The sequence below is a fragment of the Brachyistius frenatus genome, unplaced genomic scaffold (genome assembly GCF_029030835.1).
Source record: "Brachyistius frenatus isolate BFR_SWC_R1_liver_20210118 unplaced genomic scaffold, ASM2903083v1 Contig_107, whole genome shotgun sequence".
Taxonomy (NCBI): Eukaryota; Metazoa; Chordata; class Actinopteri; family Embiotocidae; genus Brachyistius; species Brachyistius frenatus.
The window spans coordinates 226,830-245,006 of record NW_027210706.1 but is presented as its reverse complement, the minus strand read 5'-3'; the positions used below and the strand labels follow the sequence as shown (position 1 = coordinate 245,006).

Here is an 18,177-nt window from a genome sequence, read left to right as displayed (position 1 = left end):
TGGTTGGAACAGTCAGCAGACACACGTTTCACACAGTGAAAGCATGACAGGAATATAATTTGGTCCTCACCCACTTGGTGATTTATAGACCAGTAGCAATGTTTTGAAATTGAATCTGATATTGTTAACCAACTCAAATAGGTGTAATATGTTTTTCTGTAACAGTAGCCTACGTGTTCAGGAAGAATGACTTACACTTTACAGACAAAGACTAAGTTACTATAATCAAATGTAGAATTGAGTATCATCAGCATAAGTATGGTGATTGATATAGATGTTTTGAAAATATATATTGTATATATTAAACAGAAAGGGGTCATTTATGGATATTTGTGGTACTTAACTTGAGATGGAAATTGCGAAATTGACATTGGAGGAAAATATATTCTTGTCTTAAGTCTGTCTGTAAATTGGAGCGTAACCAGTTTAGTACCACACCTTGGAGCCCAACCCAGTTTTCAGACCTGTCCAAAAGCAGGACATGATCCAAAGTGTTAAAAGGAGAAGTAAGATCTAATTATTGCAGAATAGAAATTTTGCCTGGAAAATTTAATGAATTGTGATTACCACCTCCACACAGCGAGTGGAGCAGGTGTTTTTATGTGCCAGTGATATTTCTCTTTTTACAATAACTTTAGGATAAACTAAAATATCTCTGGAGTCCTTTGTTGTGGTTATTATGTTAAATTTGATACTTACCTTCAATCAGAAATGTATGTCCTAATGTACTCTACTAATAAGTATTATTCATTCTATATAATGGCTTTTTATTATTTTTTTTTAAGTAATTAGGTATGTATTCAATTTACTTTAAAACCGTGGGCAGAAATGAGTATACAAAAAGTTTACTCCACAAAGGAAAACATTTTGAATCATGGCTTTTTCTGATTTCACAATTTTCCAACTACTGGAGGAGAGAGAGAGAGAGAGAGAGAGAGAGAGAGAGAGAGAGAGAGAGAGAGAGAGACACACACACAGAGACACACAGAGACACAGAGCTGTGAGCTGGAAAAACACCCCTAGCTCCCTTTGGGCCGTGACATCTTTTATCTCAGAAACAGAGAAAGTTGTAGGCATACAGGACATCAATCTCCACTCAGTAATGCAGGCAAGGCTCAGAGTTTTGTACAAGGAATGAATGAACAATCTTTACTTAGCCAAAGGTCTATACAACCCTGAAATATTTGAGGAATGGAGAACTATATTTTGACACAATTTATTTGCACACAGGGGTTTTAATCTTGAAGACATTCAGGAAAACTTGGAAAGTAAAATTATGATTGAAGAGTGTTTCATAAAAACATATCCTCAATACTGTCAATGCATAAAAATATATGCAGCCAAGATTTGTCTTTCCTAAATGGGCCACAGTTGAGTGATATTTTGCTCTTTTTTTGGACTTAACTACCAGAATGAAATATTTAACATCACAGCATTTTGTACATGATGAAAGCTGGCCTCAAAAATAACCTGTACTTTTGTAGGTAAAAAAAAACAATACCGAATCAGCTCAGTCCCAGAGTGAACCCACCACTGTAGCCTGCAGGTAGTGAATGTAGCAGCTCGGCCTCTCTTCGTCATCAAGGTGAACACAAGCAAAGATGTATGTCTGTTGTTCGTTGAGCTAAAATATTAGTGCTGAGCAAAGAGGTTGGCTGAACTCCGTTTGAACTTCTCATGCACTGAATAAAATAATTTGCATACAAGTATGCAATTGGACAAACACCAATCTTAAAAATTGAATGGAAGCATCCATAAGAGACGGACCACGTCATGGTCACTCTGCAGTGCCAAGGCAGTAAATAACTGCTATACATCCAGTAGTGACATGTGATGGATAGCCTCGTGTTTTAACCAAAAATCATTTCATCATAAACAGTAGTCTGAATAGTGGTCTAACTTTCAGTGTGATTGTCTTGTGCATCAGCGGGTACAATATTCTCTATTTGGTCTCCATGAGGAGAGCTGGTAAACCTGCAAGTGGCTGCAAATTGGAATGTTTTATTGTGAAGTACATGAGCCATTTAATGTGTCACGGGATGAGATTTTCAATATTGAAGTACATCGGTATGAATCACCCAAGCGGTAGTTTGAGCCAGCCAATTATCCCACTGAAAATAATGATGCCATTGTACAGAGGTGGGCGAGGTGAAAATAGGTTGAGTGTGTAGTCAGGCTTGTGTGGTTGTAGTCGCCTCTTCCACCATATCTAAATTGTATCAAATATAAATGGTCTTATACTTTTAGCTACAGACAGAATAATCATCTCAAGTGAAGATATCTGATCTAGAATCTTTACCAAACTTTTATCATATATTTCTGGGCCCAAGACCTGCTTCTGCAAAATGTCTTGGGAATCTATTCTTCGGGTTATGAGACATTCCACTGACGGAGTTAAACAGACAAGGACAATAACTACATTTTTGTCAGATGTAAATGTGTCTCTCTTAAAGTAAACATTCACATTTTGTACTTTCTTTTACTCTGTTTTAAAGGTTCTGTTGTGATGTACTTTTCTTCTCTCTCATAGTCTCCAGTGAGGAGCAGTGGTGGTGAGTGGTCTCTGTCTGAACTGGATGTTCTGCTGCTGGCTGGCACCATCGGCCACACTCTCAGCTTGGCGGCCAGCAGTTTTGTAGAGGAGGAGCATCAAACCTGGTACTTTCTGCTCAACACACTCTGCCTCACCGTCTTCCAGGATGTCTGCCGCAAGTACTTCAGAGAGCAGAGTGGTTCTGGAGATGAAGAGGAGCATATCCTCCCTTCAAAAGACTGTCATCCCTCTGCTCACCCAGGAGGAGAAATTTGCTCAGAAAAGTGGCTAGCATTAGCCACGCCACCCTTCACTCTGGTCTGCTGCAGAATACTGCGCTCCCTCAACCAAACTGGGGTGCAGTGGGCTCATCTTCCTGACGTCAGCCATTGGCTTAACAGGTTGGGTTTAACCATCTTCTAAAAACATGCAATATGCTGTTAAAAGTTAATGCAAATAGCAATAAAGTGGTTTTAAAGCGCAGTGCTCCAAAATAGCCAATAATAAATACATAAATAAATACTTCCAATTTAACTAGAAATATTCAGAAAAGAAAAAAGATTGAATAAATTGGTTTGATTATGTTTAAGTGTTCTGACCCCACAGCCATCACACCCTTGCACATTCATAGGAAGCTGGCAACTGCAACCAAATTAGCCGGCGAGCTCCTGTTACCTTGAACAACTACAATACCAAAGTATATCTGAATCAGCCATGTAGCAGATGCTCTAAATACCGTGAAACAATCATGTTATAAAATTCGAACATTTTAATTAAACCTGGAATAACTGATTTATTTTGGCCTCCTAAAGAGATAGTTAGTTTTTTTTTGTTTTTTTTAAGTGGGAAGTATGAAGTGTCCATAGTCAGTGTGTTTCCTGCAGTAGTGGGTTGGCACATCTCCACTTTGGAAAAGCAGACAGCTGCACTGGCACTAAGCAACCTACTGCTGTGGATAGTACTTTGGCGTCTTGGTGTTATTCCTGAATCGAACAAACTTTTCAAAACATCACCAAATTCACACGATAACAAAAACAAACTACCTGGTGGAGGCAGTGGTAGACCCGAACCTTCTGTGTTGTGCAATGTACGATTCCTGTTTTTGTTAATGGAGCTCGGTGTTTTTAAAAAGTGCATAGTTGGATTGAACAGCGCAGTTCTCTGTCGGAAAGAGTTGGCCAACAGCAAGGTACAGCGAAGAAAATAATCTAAATGCAGCATACTTTTAAACAGATATTGACTTCTTTAGGTTTCTAAAATTTGTTTTCTTATTGACCTTGTTCACAGCATTACATTGTTTAACTTCTGTGCCGATGCAGCTGTCGGCTTCTGGTGATACGCAGACCGCAACCCCACTTCAAAGTAACCGACCTATCCCTTTAAGGGCAGTGAATCAACGCAGAGCAACATTAGCATTCATTTAGAGTCATATTTCTGGTCACCTGATGTCCAACATTCATTCTTCTTTTTGCTCAGTTTTGGTTTCCACCAACTACTTCAGGGAAATATGACAACTAAAACACAGGAAACTCCATTAACTTTGTAGGCTACAGCACAAAGTAGGAAATAATAACAATAGTCACAAAATAAACAAACAAAAACAAAACTGCTAGAAGCAAAAAAATCTAATCAAAAAGAAAAAAGGAAATCACTTTGCTTCTGCAGCTCTCCTGGTGGGATCTGAAGCCGAGCTGAGAACGGAGCAAAACAGCGTCACTCATGCGATGTGATGGACCCACGCCCGTTAAAAAACCCAAGTAACTTTGTGTCACTTTTGGTGCTGAGCAAGTGGTGGGCAGTGTGTTCATCGGAGCTTTTTGACAGACAGCAACTTAGGGTTGATATTGATGAGAAAAGTGAGCCAACCAAAACAGTAAAGTTGTGTGCCGTAAAACCACAATATGCTGAAAGATATTATGAAACTCCATAAAGTTGAGGTGAGCTTTAGGGTTGAATGACAGTTATTTGTGTTTGTCACTTCAAGTGATACTGCTCATCCTATACAGCCGTCTTTTCCCTTGTTAATACACAAATATTGATTTAAGCATCTTTCACCCTATAAAGCTCGTGATGCTACCTAGCTCGCCATCTATGCTGTTTTTGGAAAGAGAGCGAGTTAACAGCAACAGCTACTTGGCTGATGCAGAAGTAGCTTGGCAGAATTAGGACTCTTAAGGTGTTCCCTGAGGGAAAGACGCTGCACTCAATGAATGGCAAAAAGATGGACTGGTGTGGCTCTTCACTGAGTTTTCTATTAAGCAACAAATCGGAACACGATGCGTAAAGCAATTATCCAGAAGTTCAAAAGTAAATCTGAAATCTGTAGCGAAACACTCCAATATTTTTCTCTTTTGACTTGGGGCAAACTTTACAACTGATCAAATTTGACTGTAAACCCTTCAGAAATATTGTTTGTTGTTATAACCACTATTCTGTTGTGGGGTTGTGGTACACATGGAGCTGCTGTAGAGCTGAGGACTCTTAGTCTTGTGTTACAGTGTACAGTGGGGCAAAAAAGTATTTAGTCAGCCACCAATTGTGCAAGTTCTCCCACTTAAAAAGATGAGAGACGCCTGTAATTTTCATCATAGGTACACTTCAACTATGAGAGACAGAATGGGGGAAAGAATCCAGGAAATCACATTGTAGGATTTTTAATGAATTAATTGGTAAATTCCTCAGTAAAATAAGTATTTGGTCACCTACAAACAAGCAAGATTTCTGGCTCTCACAGACCTGTAACTTCTTCTTTAAGAGGCTCCTCTGTCCTCCACTCGTTACCTGTATTAATGGCCCCTTTTTTGAACTTGTTATCAGTATAAAAGACACCTGTCCACAACCTCAAACAGTCACACTCCAAACTCCACTATGGCCAAGACCAAAGAGCTGTCAAAGGACACCAGAAACAAAATTGTAGACCTGCACCAGACTGGGAAGACTGAATCTGCAATAGGTAAGCAGCTTGGTGTGAAGAAATCAACTGTGGGAGCAATTATTAGAAAATGGAAGACATACAAGACCACTGATAATCTCCCTCGATCTGGGGCTCCACGCAAGATCTCACCCCGTGGGGCCAAAATGATCACAAGAACGGTGAACAAAAATCCCAGAACCACACGGGGGGACCTAGTGAATGACCTGCAGAGAGCTGGGACCAAAGTAACAAAGGCTACCATCAGTAACACACTACGCCGCCAGGGACTCAAATCCTGCAGTGCCAGACGTGTCCCCCTGCTTAAGCCAGTACATGTCCAGGCCCGTCTGAAGTTTGCTAGAGAGCATTTGGATGATCCAGAAGAGGATTGGGAGAATGTCATATGGTCAGATGAAACCAAAATATAACTTTTTGGTAAAAACTCAACTTGTCGTGTTTGGAGGAGAAAGAATGCCGAGTTGCATCCAAAGAACACCATACCTACTGTGAAGCATGGGGGTGGAAACATCATGCTTTGGGGCTGTTTTTCTGCAAGGGGACCAGGACGACTGATCCGTGTAAAGGAAAGAATGAATGGGGCCATGTATCGTGAGATTTTGAGTGAAAACCTCCTTCCATCAGCAAGGGCATTGAAGATGAAACGTGGCTGAGTCTTTCAGCATGACAATGATCCCAAACACACCGCCCGGGCAACGAAGGAGTGGCTTCGTAAGAAGCATTTCAAGGTCCTGGAGTGGCCGAGCCAGTCTCCAGATCTCAACCCCATAGAAAATCTGTGGAGGGAGTTGAAAGTCCGTGTTGCCCAGCGACAGCCCCAAAACATCACTGTTCTAGAGGAGATCTGCATGGAGGAATGGGCCAAAATACCAGCAACAGTGTGTGAAAAGCTTGTGAAGACTTACAGAAAGCGTTTGACCTCTGTCATTGCCAACAAAGGGTATATAACAAAGTATTGAGATGAACTTTTGTTATTGACCAAATACTTATTTTCCACCATAATTTGCAAATATATTCTTTAAAAATCAGACAATGTGATTTTCAGGAATTGTTTTTCTCATTTTGTCTCATAGTTTAGGTATACCTACGATGAAAATTACAGGCGTCTCTCATCTTTTTAAGTGGGAGAACTTGCACAATTGGTGGCTGACTAAATACTTTTTTGCCCCATTGTATATATATTTATCTTTTTTATGTGGATATGTGTGAACACGAAGGTGAAAGGACATAACAAGAACTCCTTTTCAACACAGCTGTAGTTGAGGGTGAGGAAAGGCAAAAAATGTGTGGTAAACATGTGGTTTTAGTGAGTTAAAGTGAGGCTTCTTTCACTGTTTAAGGACAGAAGTTCAACAGTCACTTGGGAATAAATTAATTATAAAAAGGCATACACCAATTTGTCTGAAGAAAGTATTCTCAGTAGACTAGAATGCAAGGCAGCAACACAATTTTCAATCTCCATTTGTCTCCATCTACACGAGTGTAAAAGATCAAGTGGCATTTATTTCTGAACTGAAAGCCACGGGAGATATAGGATATCACCTACTGTAGTAGACAAATAATCTATATATATATTACACTAATGCTAGTAACAGATGAAGGAAAGTCTCTTCTGACACAGGAACATTTTAGAGGTGTTTTTCTGTCTGAGAAACTGACAGCAGTCTCCACTTAGCATTCTTTGAAAAAGATTTGGGAATGGAAAATCGCCTTCTGTGATTGCTCAGGCTTTAGGAAAACTGTGATTTCTTAGTAAAACTGTGACTGTTTCAGAGCCATTAAAATTCTGACAACAGCACGGCGCAGGGGATTATAGTTTGTTCTTTAACATGCATCACATTGTGGAATAGAGATGTGGATTCTGACCTTTTCCCTGTCCAGCGTTGCCCTTTCTTCCTACCTGCACTGCCTGTTGCTTGGATAATGAGATCTAGGTAGCGTTATGCCTCATCTTGTCTCAAAGTACCCAACTTCCACTGCTGTCTGATCCAGCTAATGGCTAAATACACGTTTTCTATTCAACTTTGATATGTCCTTTGAGGTCTTATTATTTCCTGTCTGTGCTCAGTGTGGCGTAATTTCAGACTCTATAGCCTTAAATCCAGTGAACAATTGAAGATCCGTGTCTTTTTAAAGTTTAATCTAATGCTGGAGGATACAGTATGACTGACAGTGTTTCATTTCATCAGAAATTCTCTGTTGCTCCATTAATACTCAGCTTCAACATTTCACCTTTCAGTTTTTGGTTAACTGAATGACTTACTTAATTTTTGCTCATCCTATATTTGTACTGAAATATAGAAATACATTAAAACTGGAGAATATGAACAAATTTCAGTGTCAAACTTCAGAATTGCATTTATTATTTTTCACACCATTTGTCTGTTGTCTCTTTCTAGCTCTGAACACAAGATGATCCTCTCCCTACTGTCAGCCTTCTGTTTGGTTCTTATCTACCTCCTGGTTCAAAGACGGTGCTCGTGGGTTTCCAAGGTTGCCCTCGCCCTCGGACTCCTGGGTGTCTACAGCTACCGGGCAGCTGTCGGCAATGTCTTGTTTCCCTGGCAACACTCTAGTCGAACTACATCCAAGTAAGTTTTTGTGAACCAGGGAACCATGATGTCATTCACCATAACTGTTAGCAAATTGCTGTCCCCTGATAGTGACATAATTTAAAGTGCAGGAGTGCCGGGTCAAGCTGTGATGCAGATGAGCATGCAGGCTGTAGTTCTTCCTCTGGGACAAAAGCTCAGGCAACATCGTTTACTGTTGTACTTTCTTTTCTTTACATCTACCTACAGTAAATCTCCTGGTCTACCTTCAGGCCCTAAAAAAGTTACAGTGTCTTAAATTTAATTAATTACATTGAAAGAGGCATCCAGCAATCCATGACTGTTGATTTGAATTGGCAGGCAGCAGGAATTTGCAGGAGTATCGACCAGTCTTTTCTCCTCTAACACATGTCTCTCTGGCACAGCCGGAACCCCATCCTCCCCTCCTGTCTCGTGTAAGTGATGAAACCAAAGTCACATTTTTACATCACAGACCAGTAAGCTAGATAATTAGTGCAGTGAGTAGGAATATATGCAGGGATGTTGGAATAGTTTTTGTATAGTTTTGTAAATTTGCTTTTTGTCTGGTTTTAATTTGAATTTGAATATTTGTAGCTTTCATGGCTGAAATATAGGACCCTGAATTTCTCTACATTGCTGAGGAGTAAAAAGTCTCAAGATGTGCAAAGCACATTGCAATCCACAAAAAAAGGTTCATATTTGTGGTTTTGAGTAAAAAATCTCACAACTTTTCGATAGATTGCAATGAAATTTGGTGCAGACATTAATGTAATAAATAAATTGTGATAACTGTGGTGATCCTCTAGCCTGGCCTGGGCCAGTTGGTTTGGTTTCTAACCAAATACTTGAACCACTGACGACATTCACACAAACCTAATCTGAGTTTAGCGCTCGTTATCACAATTAGCACTCTAACACATTAAAGTGAGATCATAAATTGATACCTATGTGATACATTTTCATGCAAATTGAGATCAGAATGCAGTCGAATCAGTCAGATCGGTTCGGTTCACATCCTGAATGGATCTCAGCAGATATAAATGTAATCGCTACAGCTTGACCACATCTTGAAGAAACATGAGTCTCACATGTTGAAACGTCACTTAACTCTGCCTCTTTCTGCACCTCTATGTCAAGCAAGATAGACAAACACTTCAGGTAGTAACAGGAAAAGTCCCCACAGCAGCATTAGTACTCTGACCAGGGGGCTATTTGTGTTGAAATGTCAGCCAGCCAAGCCCAACTAATGTACTTATTAGGATCACATTGCAGGCAGAATGGAGATAGTATGGTATTACAAGGTCTGAATTCTCTGTGTGAATGGACAGGCCTCGCTGCATTGGAGATTGTTTCCAATCATTGCATCCTGATGGGTCTATCTGCCCATTAAGATGCAACTATTGTAGCAGCCTTTAACCAATCAGCATTGACCATCATAGGAATGGTAAATGGCCAATGAAATATTTGTTTTAATTTTAGTCACTGCTCTTTTTCCAGCTTCAATTCCTTTATATTTGCCAGTGTTGGTTCAACTGTTTGTAGCGCTTCATCTCCCATCACCACCATTGCTGGAACTACATTTACAAACAATTGCTTGACTTCAATGCCATCACACTGACTGCTGATTGGCTGAGCAAACTTCCATGTGAACAGCAAAGACTGAATCTGTGAGCAATAGGTGCATTAAGCCAGGCTGCAATTGAGACAACAAGAACAATAACAACAATAATTTGAGATATTTGTTCTGAAATGAAAATGAATGCTGAGCTTCGACATCAAGAAATGTTGCCACCAACAATACTGTGGCCTAATAAGCCTGGTGCTTTTTCCATCTCTGTGGTTTTCTTATCTCCGTTCTAAAAATGGCCCTCAGATCCCCCTGCTATCATTAAAAGATAAATCTTGAGAAGAGTTTAGATTTCTTAAACCTGCAAATGCATTGAAACCCTCCTGGTGTATCCCTGAAGGTAGGAGTCTTCCCTCCTAGACCCTCCAATCTTAATCAAGCATACCAGGTGCATAATCATGTTCATTTTACACAGATGATAAAACATTTCATCTGGTGCCAACCCTTCAGTGTCCGGTGCATTTGGGATATTAAGTGTGCCCGTTGAACTCGGCCTGAATAATGAAGAATCATGTTAACGTGGGCCTTAAAAGCATCAATATTCTCCAAGACTGATTCCTCTGTGCACTATATATATATCTAACCCTTCAGTACAGTCGATATTTAGTTGTTGTTAGCATTGTCCAGAAAGAGGAAACATGAGTCTAGCAGCCCCTAAGTGTTGTAATTTTTCATTGTGCAGACTGTAGCTTGGCACAGAGTTATCGACTAGTAACCCCCGTCAGAAAATAATGAGCACGCAGGACTGCACACGCTTCTCCTGTCTAGTTCTCCTGACCTCCCTTCATCTAGCACCGGTACCTGGCCCTCTCTCACCTTTCCTGTTCTCCTTGGCAGTCTCTCCTACCTGCTCGCCTAATTAAAAACTCAACCTCTCACCCTTACCCATGCAAAGACACCTGACTGAAGCCACGCAGGGACTCTGGCTGCTTTTGACGAACTGTATGATTGACAAGGTTTGACGGTTCACCCGGTCCCTCAGCTTTTTCTTCAGACCTCACCACATTGATCTTTACAGTGCTCCGCCTCAAGGGTTTATTTTAGATTTGGTTCACACTGCAGCTACTTGGGCTAAGCTCTTTATATAGACAAACTTTAGTCTTAGGATTTATGACAATCGCACGCTGTCTGTCTCAGTTGCTGTATTTTGACGGGAAGGAAATGTTAGACTAAAGTAGTGCTTTAAATATAGTCCAGTAGCTTCCAGTGGTTGAGGAACCTAATCATTTCTTATTGGTCTGATTTGTTTTGTTTGGTATTTTTGAACAACCTTCTTGTGTAATTGATGGTTATTTTACACATGATATCAGAACAGTCTCTCAGAAATGAAAAGAAGGCAAAAAATGTCACATTCACTTTCACGACTACGTTTTTTTTCCTTCACTCTGTAATGTGTTTGTAAAAAAGCCAGAGTTCTCTATAATGACCCTTTTTAATGTCTGGTCTTCTTGGGTTACTCATTCTGTGTGTTTTATCACAGTGAAGCCCCCCCTGACACCTCCCCGGTCCCCCCCCTCGCCTTCCCTTTGTGTCAACTGCCTAATTGCGCTGTTGCATCTTTCAAAATGGCTAATGGGGAGGAGAACAGCCAGTGCTGCTCACTTTAAAGGGCTCACAGAGTTACTTGGATGTCACTGTGGATGCAGTTTGCTGTCTGTTTTTGCTCTCTCTGCCGCACACACGCTGCCTTATGGCTTTGTCAGAAATTAACCTAAAAATAGACAACTGACAGAGCAAGTATGTCCTTTGCATTATTGGTATTTAACTGAAGGGATCACAGATTACTACCGAAGCACTAACAACATAAAGCGTCTGGAAAAAGGTACAATAAAGGTAACATGAAAGAGGAATTAAATTGAATGTTGCAGTAGGAAGTAGCTCAACATCAAAGCAGCCGGCTGAGGGCCAAACCTGTCTGAGCCTGTGTGCATCATAGCTAAAGTTTGTTTCCAACTTCCGTCCCCGTTCTCTGCATTTATGGCACATTTTCTACCAAACATAAAGCTACAACAAGCAGTTACAATGTTTATGCATGTGTTTGTGTGTGTGCGCTTCACACCTGCACAAAACATGACCCATTTTATCATGTAGTGCTCCATCTAGAGAGGGACTGTTGTGCGCTTTCTCCAATTTAAAAATATTCATGCATACCGATCCCGCTTAAAAATGGAAATGTATTCAAACTCGCCTCAAAACACCTGTGAACCCTTGCCACACACACACACACACACACACACACACACACACACACACACACACACACACACACACACACACACACACACACACACACACACACACACACACAGAGACTTCAGTTTTATTACCCAGGAGGTAGAGCATTTTATAGCTCTTTTTCAAAGTCAATACTGTGTTAGTACAGTATATCAGTGGTAACATTTAACAAATGACTATCCTCCACTGACTGACAGAGCATTGGATGTAAAACTGCATTTCCTGTATTCTATCTTTGTGGGTCATGCTGATTTAAATGCTGTTTTAAAATCTACCATAAAGCTGAAGAACAAAAGACACCAGGACATGCTGCCAGCAAAGCAGCTATTGATCTCACGGCTTGTTGTGTAATTAGATGTTTTGTCTGGAACTGTTTTTTCAGTCTTCCTCTTAGTCCCTGTGGCTTTTTAATAGTTGCCACTTGGACATGCTCAGCTTTATCCCACAGAGAGACAAGAGCTCAGACGAAGCAGGCAGACCCTCGTCATCCTCTGGCACTGAATTACTTGTTTTGTCTGATATACTGTAAGTGCTTGCCTGATGCAGGTGATTGATGAAGGGGACATACCAAACATGTTAAGGGGATTGGACGTAGCCTTACCTTTTCTTATTCACTTGCTGGAGCACTCAGCGCTTGTTTCCAAGGTAACGTGAAATCCAGGCAGCTCTGTATCTTGTCAAACTACTATTTTCTGTCCACTGTTATGACTATTAACATCACAAAAGGCAGTAAAGAAGATAATATTGATTGGACTCGTGGCTCCTCCTCATCAAACAGTGTGAAGGATTCCCCAAGGCTTTAAAGCCCCTAAAAATTGAGTTTCAAATCTGAAATTGTTTTCAATAACATTAAATATTCATGACAAAATAGAGAGCAATCAAACTTAAACGTTGGACAAAAAAAACTTCCAATGGTATTAATTATGAGGAGTTTCATACACAGTTATCCTCCTGCTTCACAGATGTGTTGGTGTGATTTGATGGACAATCCCATAGTGCAACTTGTCATGTGATACAGAACCAGATGGTGATTATGCAAAATGATGCTGACTGATAATTCTTAAATTACTGGTTTGTTATAGAGCAGTGAACTTTTTAGTGTTTGTTGTAAAAGGAATACTGGGCGACTTTAAGACATCACGTCTGATTGTCTGCTGAGGCTGCACATTTAGCCGCACCCACTGCAAACCAGTAAGACGAACACAGAAAAACTTAACTGTTCCAACACTGTTAGGAATTCTATAGTGAGGATTTGGTTGAGAGAAGATGTATTTTGATCAATAGGCTTTCTTCAGAAACATTGATGGTAAATACCAGGTGCTATCAAAAGTTCTGAGATTGTGCCACGACAACTAAAACCAGTAACTGATTTACATCTGGTTTCCATCATCTTCAAAGTAGTCTGCTTGTGCAGCAACACAAGCCTCGGCGCTCCTGCCACACTTAAATGCTTCCTGGAAATCTCGCTCTGTAAGCGCGTCGAACACCTTCTGCGGTTCGCACTGGATCTTCTCCCTGGTGTCAAAACGGCGACACTTCAGCTTAAACTTTATTTTGGGGAACAGAAAGAAGTCGCAGGGAGACGAATTCAGCCAGCAATGGCCACTGTGCCACAGTGTCGGTTGTTCGCGCCAAATGTTTTCTCAGATGTAGTTCTACTGTGACAGTCTGACCCTGGAGGGGTCTTGAAGTTTTGCCCCTTTTGAAGCATTAATGCCACTCAAGCTCACCTCGCTCACTGTTTCATTGCCGTAGGTTTTCTGTAGTGTTTCAAGCGTCTCAGCTGCCAGTTTTCAGAATTTGACACAAACTTGAATGTGTGCTCCCTGCTCAATTTTCAGGTCCATGGTGAAATCACAAAACAATATGTAACTCAGGAGCTGCTGTGGACGAAGTGATGTAACTTGGAGTAATTACTCATAAAGGTATTTACTTCGCCCTGCTCCATGGCATTACTGAGTCATGTGCAGCAGAAATAGTCTGGGAACTTTTTAAATGGAAATTATAAAGCTGTGATAAATAGTAAATAGTATTAAAGTGATGCCAGATTCAGTGTGTCAGTAATGCTGTTTTGAGTCATTTTTTATGTATGTACCTGATGAGATAAACTTTGATCCAGTGATTAAAGAGTACATTGAGGCTACAGTAACTATTGCTGCATCTGCTTTAATAAATGGTTAATGTCCTGTCTTTCCTTTTTAATCTGATAGTGGCTCTCTCTGGACCAACGATCTGTTTTGTTTGCGAGTGTAGTTCTCAGATCCACAAGCAATCTCAGCAAATGACGCCAAAAGCAACAAAATGCACTCTTAGCATTGTTCTTTATGATAAATGTGGAAGACACAGCTGAACACCATTTTCATAACGACTCTGCCCTCTTCTTTGTTATTGTTCTGGAATAAGGCCGAGCTTCCTGTGAGCTTTGTCTTTACTTGGTGGTCTGAAGTGCAGCAGGCCAGAGAGCTAAGGACTTTTACAAATCCGTCAATACAAAATGACAACATATCTGAAGAGGGACTGATTTAGTTTCACTGGCTGTAGTGTGAAACAAAACCTCTCTTCAGACTGCAGTTCCAGGTAATTTTACATACCGTCACATCCAGGCATGCATCAAAAGCACATTTGCGCTCATTAGAAAGCTGCATTATTAACCCAGCATTTGCCATGTTTACATGCTCCATCTTGAACTGGCTGTCAGCCTGCTTGCATGTCTCTATTGGAAACCCACAACTTTATTTATGTCAATTACAGAGATGCTGAACTTTTGACTTTTATGGCACCGACAGAATTGCTTTGGTACCATCTACTATCGGAAAATGTCATTTGCAATAAAGAATTCCGATACCATGGAAACATCCACATTAATGTGTTTCCTGTTGCCAGCTGCCTGTCTCTCAAGTTGTATGGGAATTACAGATGACATAAAACTCCCTTAGCTAAATGACTCATGTCATTTAAGTAAGAGCTGGGAAAGTTTAGGAACCTGATAGGAGAAAATCTCTCATTTACACCGTGCACCAAAAACAGCTCTGTGTGATTGACTGTAATCAGGAGACACTTGAAACAACTGCAGCCACTTTTTGAGGGGCTGCAGTTAGGCAAAATTACATAAATAACAAATAGCCTTTATTGCTCAGACAAGGAGGACAGCTTGTGCATTTTGCCAAATTTTGTATTACTAGTACCATGTAAAACCGACAGCCCACACTCAACACTCCCCTAGCATAAAATCACAATCCATTTTCTGTATAAAACAATAATGACTGCAGTCCCTGCCATATTGTTCGGACAGTTGTGAATTATAAAGAATAATGCTGTATCGAGCATATTACTCTGCTCTCTTTCTCTGTTGGAACAGGTTTCCATAAAACACACTGATTAATAATATATGTCCAATACTTGCTGAACTCCTTCTGGGTCAGTTATTATCCTGTAGTACTTTTGCAGCTTTGACACTGCAAAAGAAATGACCCTTTACTGCGTGGCTGAAGAGAATTCACGCTTGTGAGCAGGAGACTCTCTTCACGTGTAAAATCGCTTTTGAGCTGTCGAAGTTTGAAAATACAATCAAACAACTTTAAATGAATGTGAGTGATTACTCCAAAGATCATCTGGGTTTTTGGTCGTGAATAGAGCTTTTTCACAGCAGGCATTTCGACCTGTCGGAGCGACAAAAAGCATTGATGGATTCTGTCACATTAATGACGACTGTGTTCCAGTCAGAGAAGGTTGTGCTATTGTGCATGTTGGCTCATGGGAACGGTTCATTCGGACGTTAAATGGAACTGAGCCATTAATGGTTTTAATTCCACCTGTCAGTGCTTTTAACTGCGAAGTCAAATCTAAATATCTGCTTCGAAAAAGGTTTACAAGTGAGAAATAAGAAGCAATGTGCTCTTAATGACTGTTTTGATCTGCACATGTTTGCACAGAATATATTTAAGCCTCATTTACACTCCTTGAAAATCCTTTACTTCATTACCTCCTCGTCCTTCCCGCCATCCATTATAGAATTTGGTAAACCAACTTATTGTTGCCACAGCTCTTTTGTTGTTCTTTTTTGCGTGTTTTTTTGTTTTGTTTTGTTTTTTAAGGCTAATCTACGTATTGCTCATTTTTGTACAAATATTAATAAATGTAAGTTAATTGAACAGCAGATGTTAGGGGCAAAATCTTTTCATTTAAGTCTCTGTGGATAAGAGCACATGCTGAATGCCTGAAATGGAAATTAGAATAAATGTAATTGCCTTCATAATCGAAAGCACTTTTTCTTTAAAGCCTCAATTTGGGACTTTTCCACTATATAAATTATTGATATCTCGCAAAGGTTTTTTGTGGAGTAAGCCTTTCAGAAGAAGAAGAGCTTCAGGAAACGTGTTTTTAACCTTGCAGTAGTTTGCAGACTGAGGCTTATAGTCGTACACCACATTAATGTCCTCGTCCATCTTTAAATCCTGCTGGCCTCCCTCACATCCTTCTTCCAATCAAGGAAAACCTTTAAAAATGGCAATTAGAAACGCTGGATACAAAATACAAATGTATTGTTTTCACAACTGTAGTAAGCAATAACCTTAGGTTACTCCTGTTTTACACAGGCAGAAAGTCACAGAAAAGTTACACACATGTATTTTCACCTAAGTTACCTGATGAGACCTCCTTTCAGGACATTACTTGATGTCCTTTGCTCTCAAGTTATTTTTGTTGCAACTGGTTGCACCCTGCTGTCAACCTTATTGGTCCAGAGTTTTGTCACATCACCGTTAGGCCTGTCGCAATGAACAGAAAAGGATAATCATTAGTCGCAATTATTTGTATGATAATTAATCGTCAACAAAAATGTCATGATGGTTACAGCCCTGATCACGTTATTCCTCCACAGCTCCACCCATCTTCAACCTGAGTGCAGGTCCAATCAGCCAGAGTCATTGAAAGGATCTGTGTGTTGGACATTTAATGTTGGCAAACATTTCATGCTTCATGAAACCATGTTGACTATTTCTTTTCTTCTTTTTTTTTATAATTAGAGGCCCATATTCAAAATTCAAAAATGTAGACAGTCAGTTTTCTGTTTTTTAGAGACTCTGGCTTTGCAGTCAAATAAAATAGTTTGCAAACAAATCCTGCCTTCATGACAGTTATGGTGCGTTCAGTAACAACTTAGAAGTGGGAAAGTTAGGACCGCTAAGTGGTAGAAAGTGTGAACATCTGTCAAACTAGAAATATCCCACCAGGAAAGGTGGAGGTTTTCAGAGCTCAGTAGGTTAGACGTCTCTTGACATGGCAGAGTTTGTGTTGAAGAGAAGAAATGTGCCAGACCTGGTTAGCCTCCCTAGTTTGGTAGTTCAATGTTAAAAGCTACTGTACATCAAAATGTTTCAAAACATTGTGTACAAATATTTTTGACCCCCTGAGATTAATTTAGTCTCTGTGCCGGTTTATGCTGATGATGATGATGATGATGTTGTTTGGCTCTTTTCTGTGTTCTGACAGCAGAATTAGAGCACACTTTGTGGGGGAGGCCATGTTGCCTGTTTGTACTCCTCATGATGTGGGACGTTCCCAAATGGGAACTTTCTGATGTCCCAGCTGCCTGAATGCACGAATACAGTCATCAGTTTTAGTTGAAACAGTTGTCGAGGGGTGTTAATTCAGCTGCTTAATCAGTCACAGACTGTGGTGCTGTGGGGTTTCTATTGTTACACTGATATTATTCTATATTTAATCTACAACATTTATATCAATGAGGTTAGGATGATTTAAAAAACACTTTTCTCTGACCTGTATTGGTTTTTGCCTGTACCTAATAAACTGGGAGCTCAGTGTATATTCACATACATAACTGCATTGTTATTGTCATTGAAGCCTATTGTGAGTTTTTGACAAACTCATGATGAAAACATTCCTTTCTGATTTGGTTGTTATCTTCAGATTATGTTTATTAATTGTCCTTTTTTGCAAACTGAGAGCAAATCCAATCTTGTGGATTATTTTTGCCATGAGGCCTACCCTTTTTTCATTTAGGATAATATATTATAATTATATATATTGAGCAGAAATTTGCATAGATAGTAAATAATTGAATAGTCTTTATTATAGTGATAGTTTAAGGTAAATACTCTTAATTACTCAAAAAAATTAATATATCAAATTTGTCATTTCAAGAAACAAACTGCTACCATACACTTTTGGTGTTTTTTCCTCCTTCCCTATATCAATATTTGTCCATAATGTTCCTTAGTGCCCTCTGTTAGTCTTGGTTTGTTTTTCTAATCTTTTC

General features: G+C 39.9%; 1 protein-coding gene across 2 annotated transcripts in view; it reads left to right on the top strand.

Moving 5' to 3' along the window:
• Positions 1-18,177, top strand: part of pigg (phosphatidylinositol glycan anchor biosynthesis class G (EMM blood group)) — a 64,529-nt gene that overhangs the window by 35,432 nt on the left and 10,920 nt on the right. Inside the window, exons 9-11 of one of the 2 annotated variants that reach the window (XM_069712139.1) lie at positions 2,531-2,934; positions 7,865-8,056; positions 8,443-8,472. In XM_069712139.1, coding sequence (XP_069568240.1) covers positions 2,531-2,934; positions 7,865-8,056; positions 8,443-8,472 — 626 coding nt within the window. The remainder of the gene's footprint in view (positions 1-2,530; positions 2,935-7,864; positions 8,057-8,442; positions 8,473-18,177) is intronic. The other variant, XM_069712140.1, reaches the window with a different exon arrangement.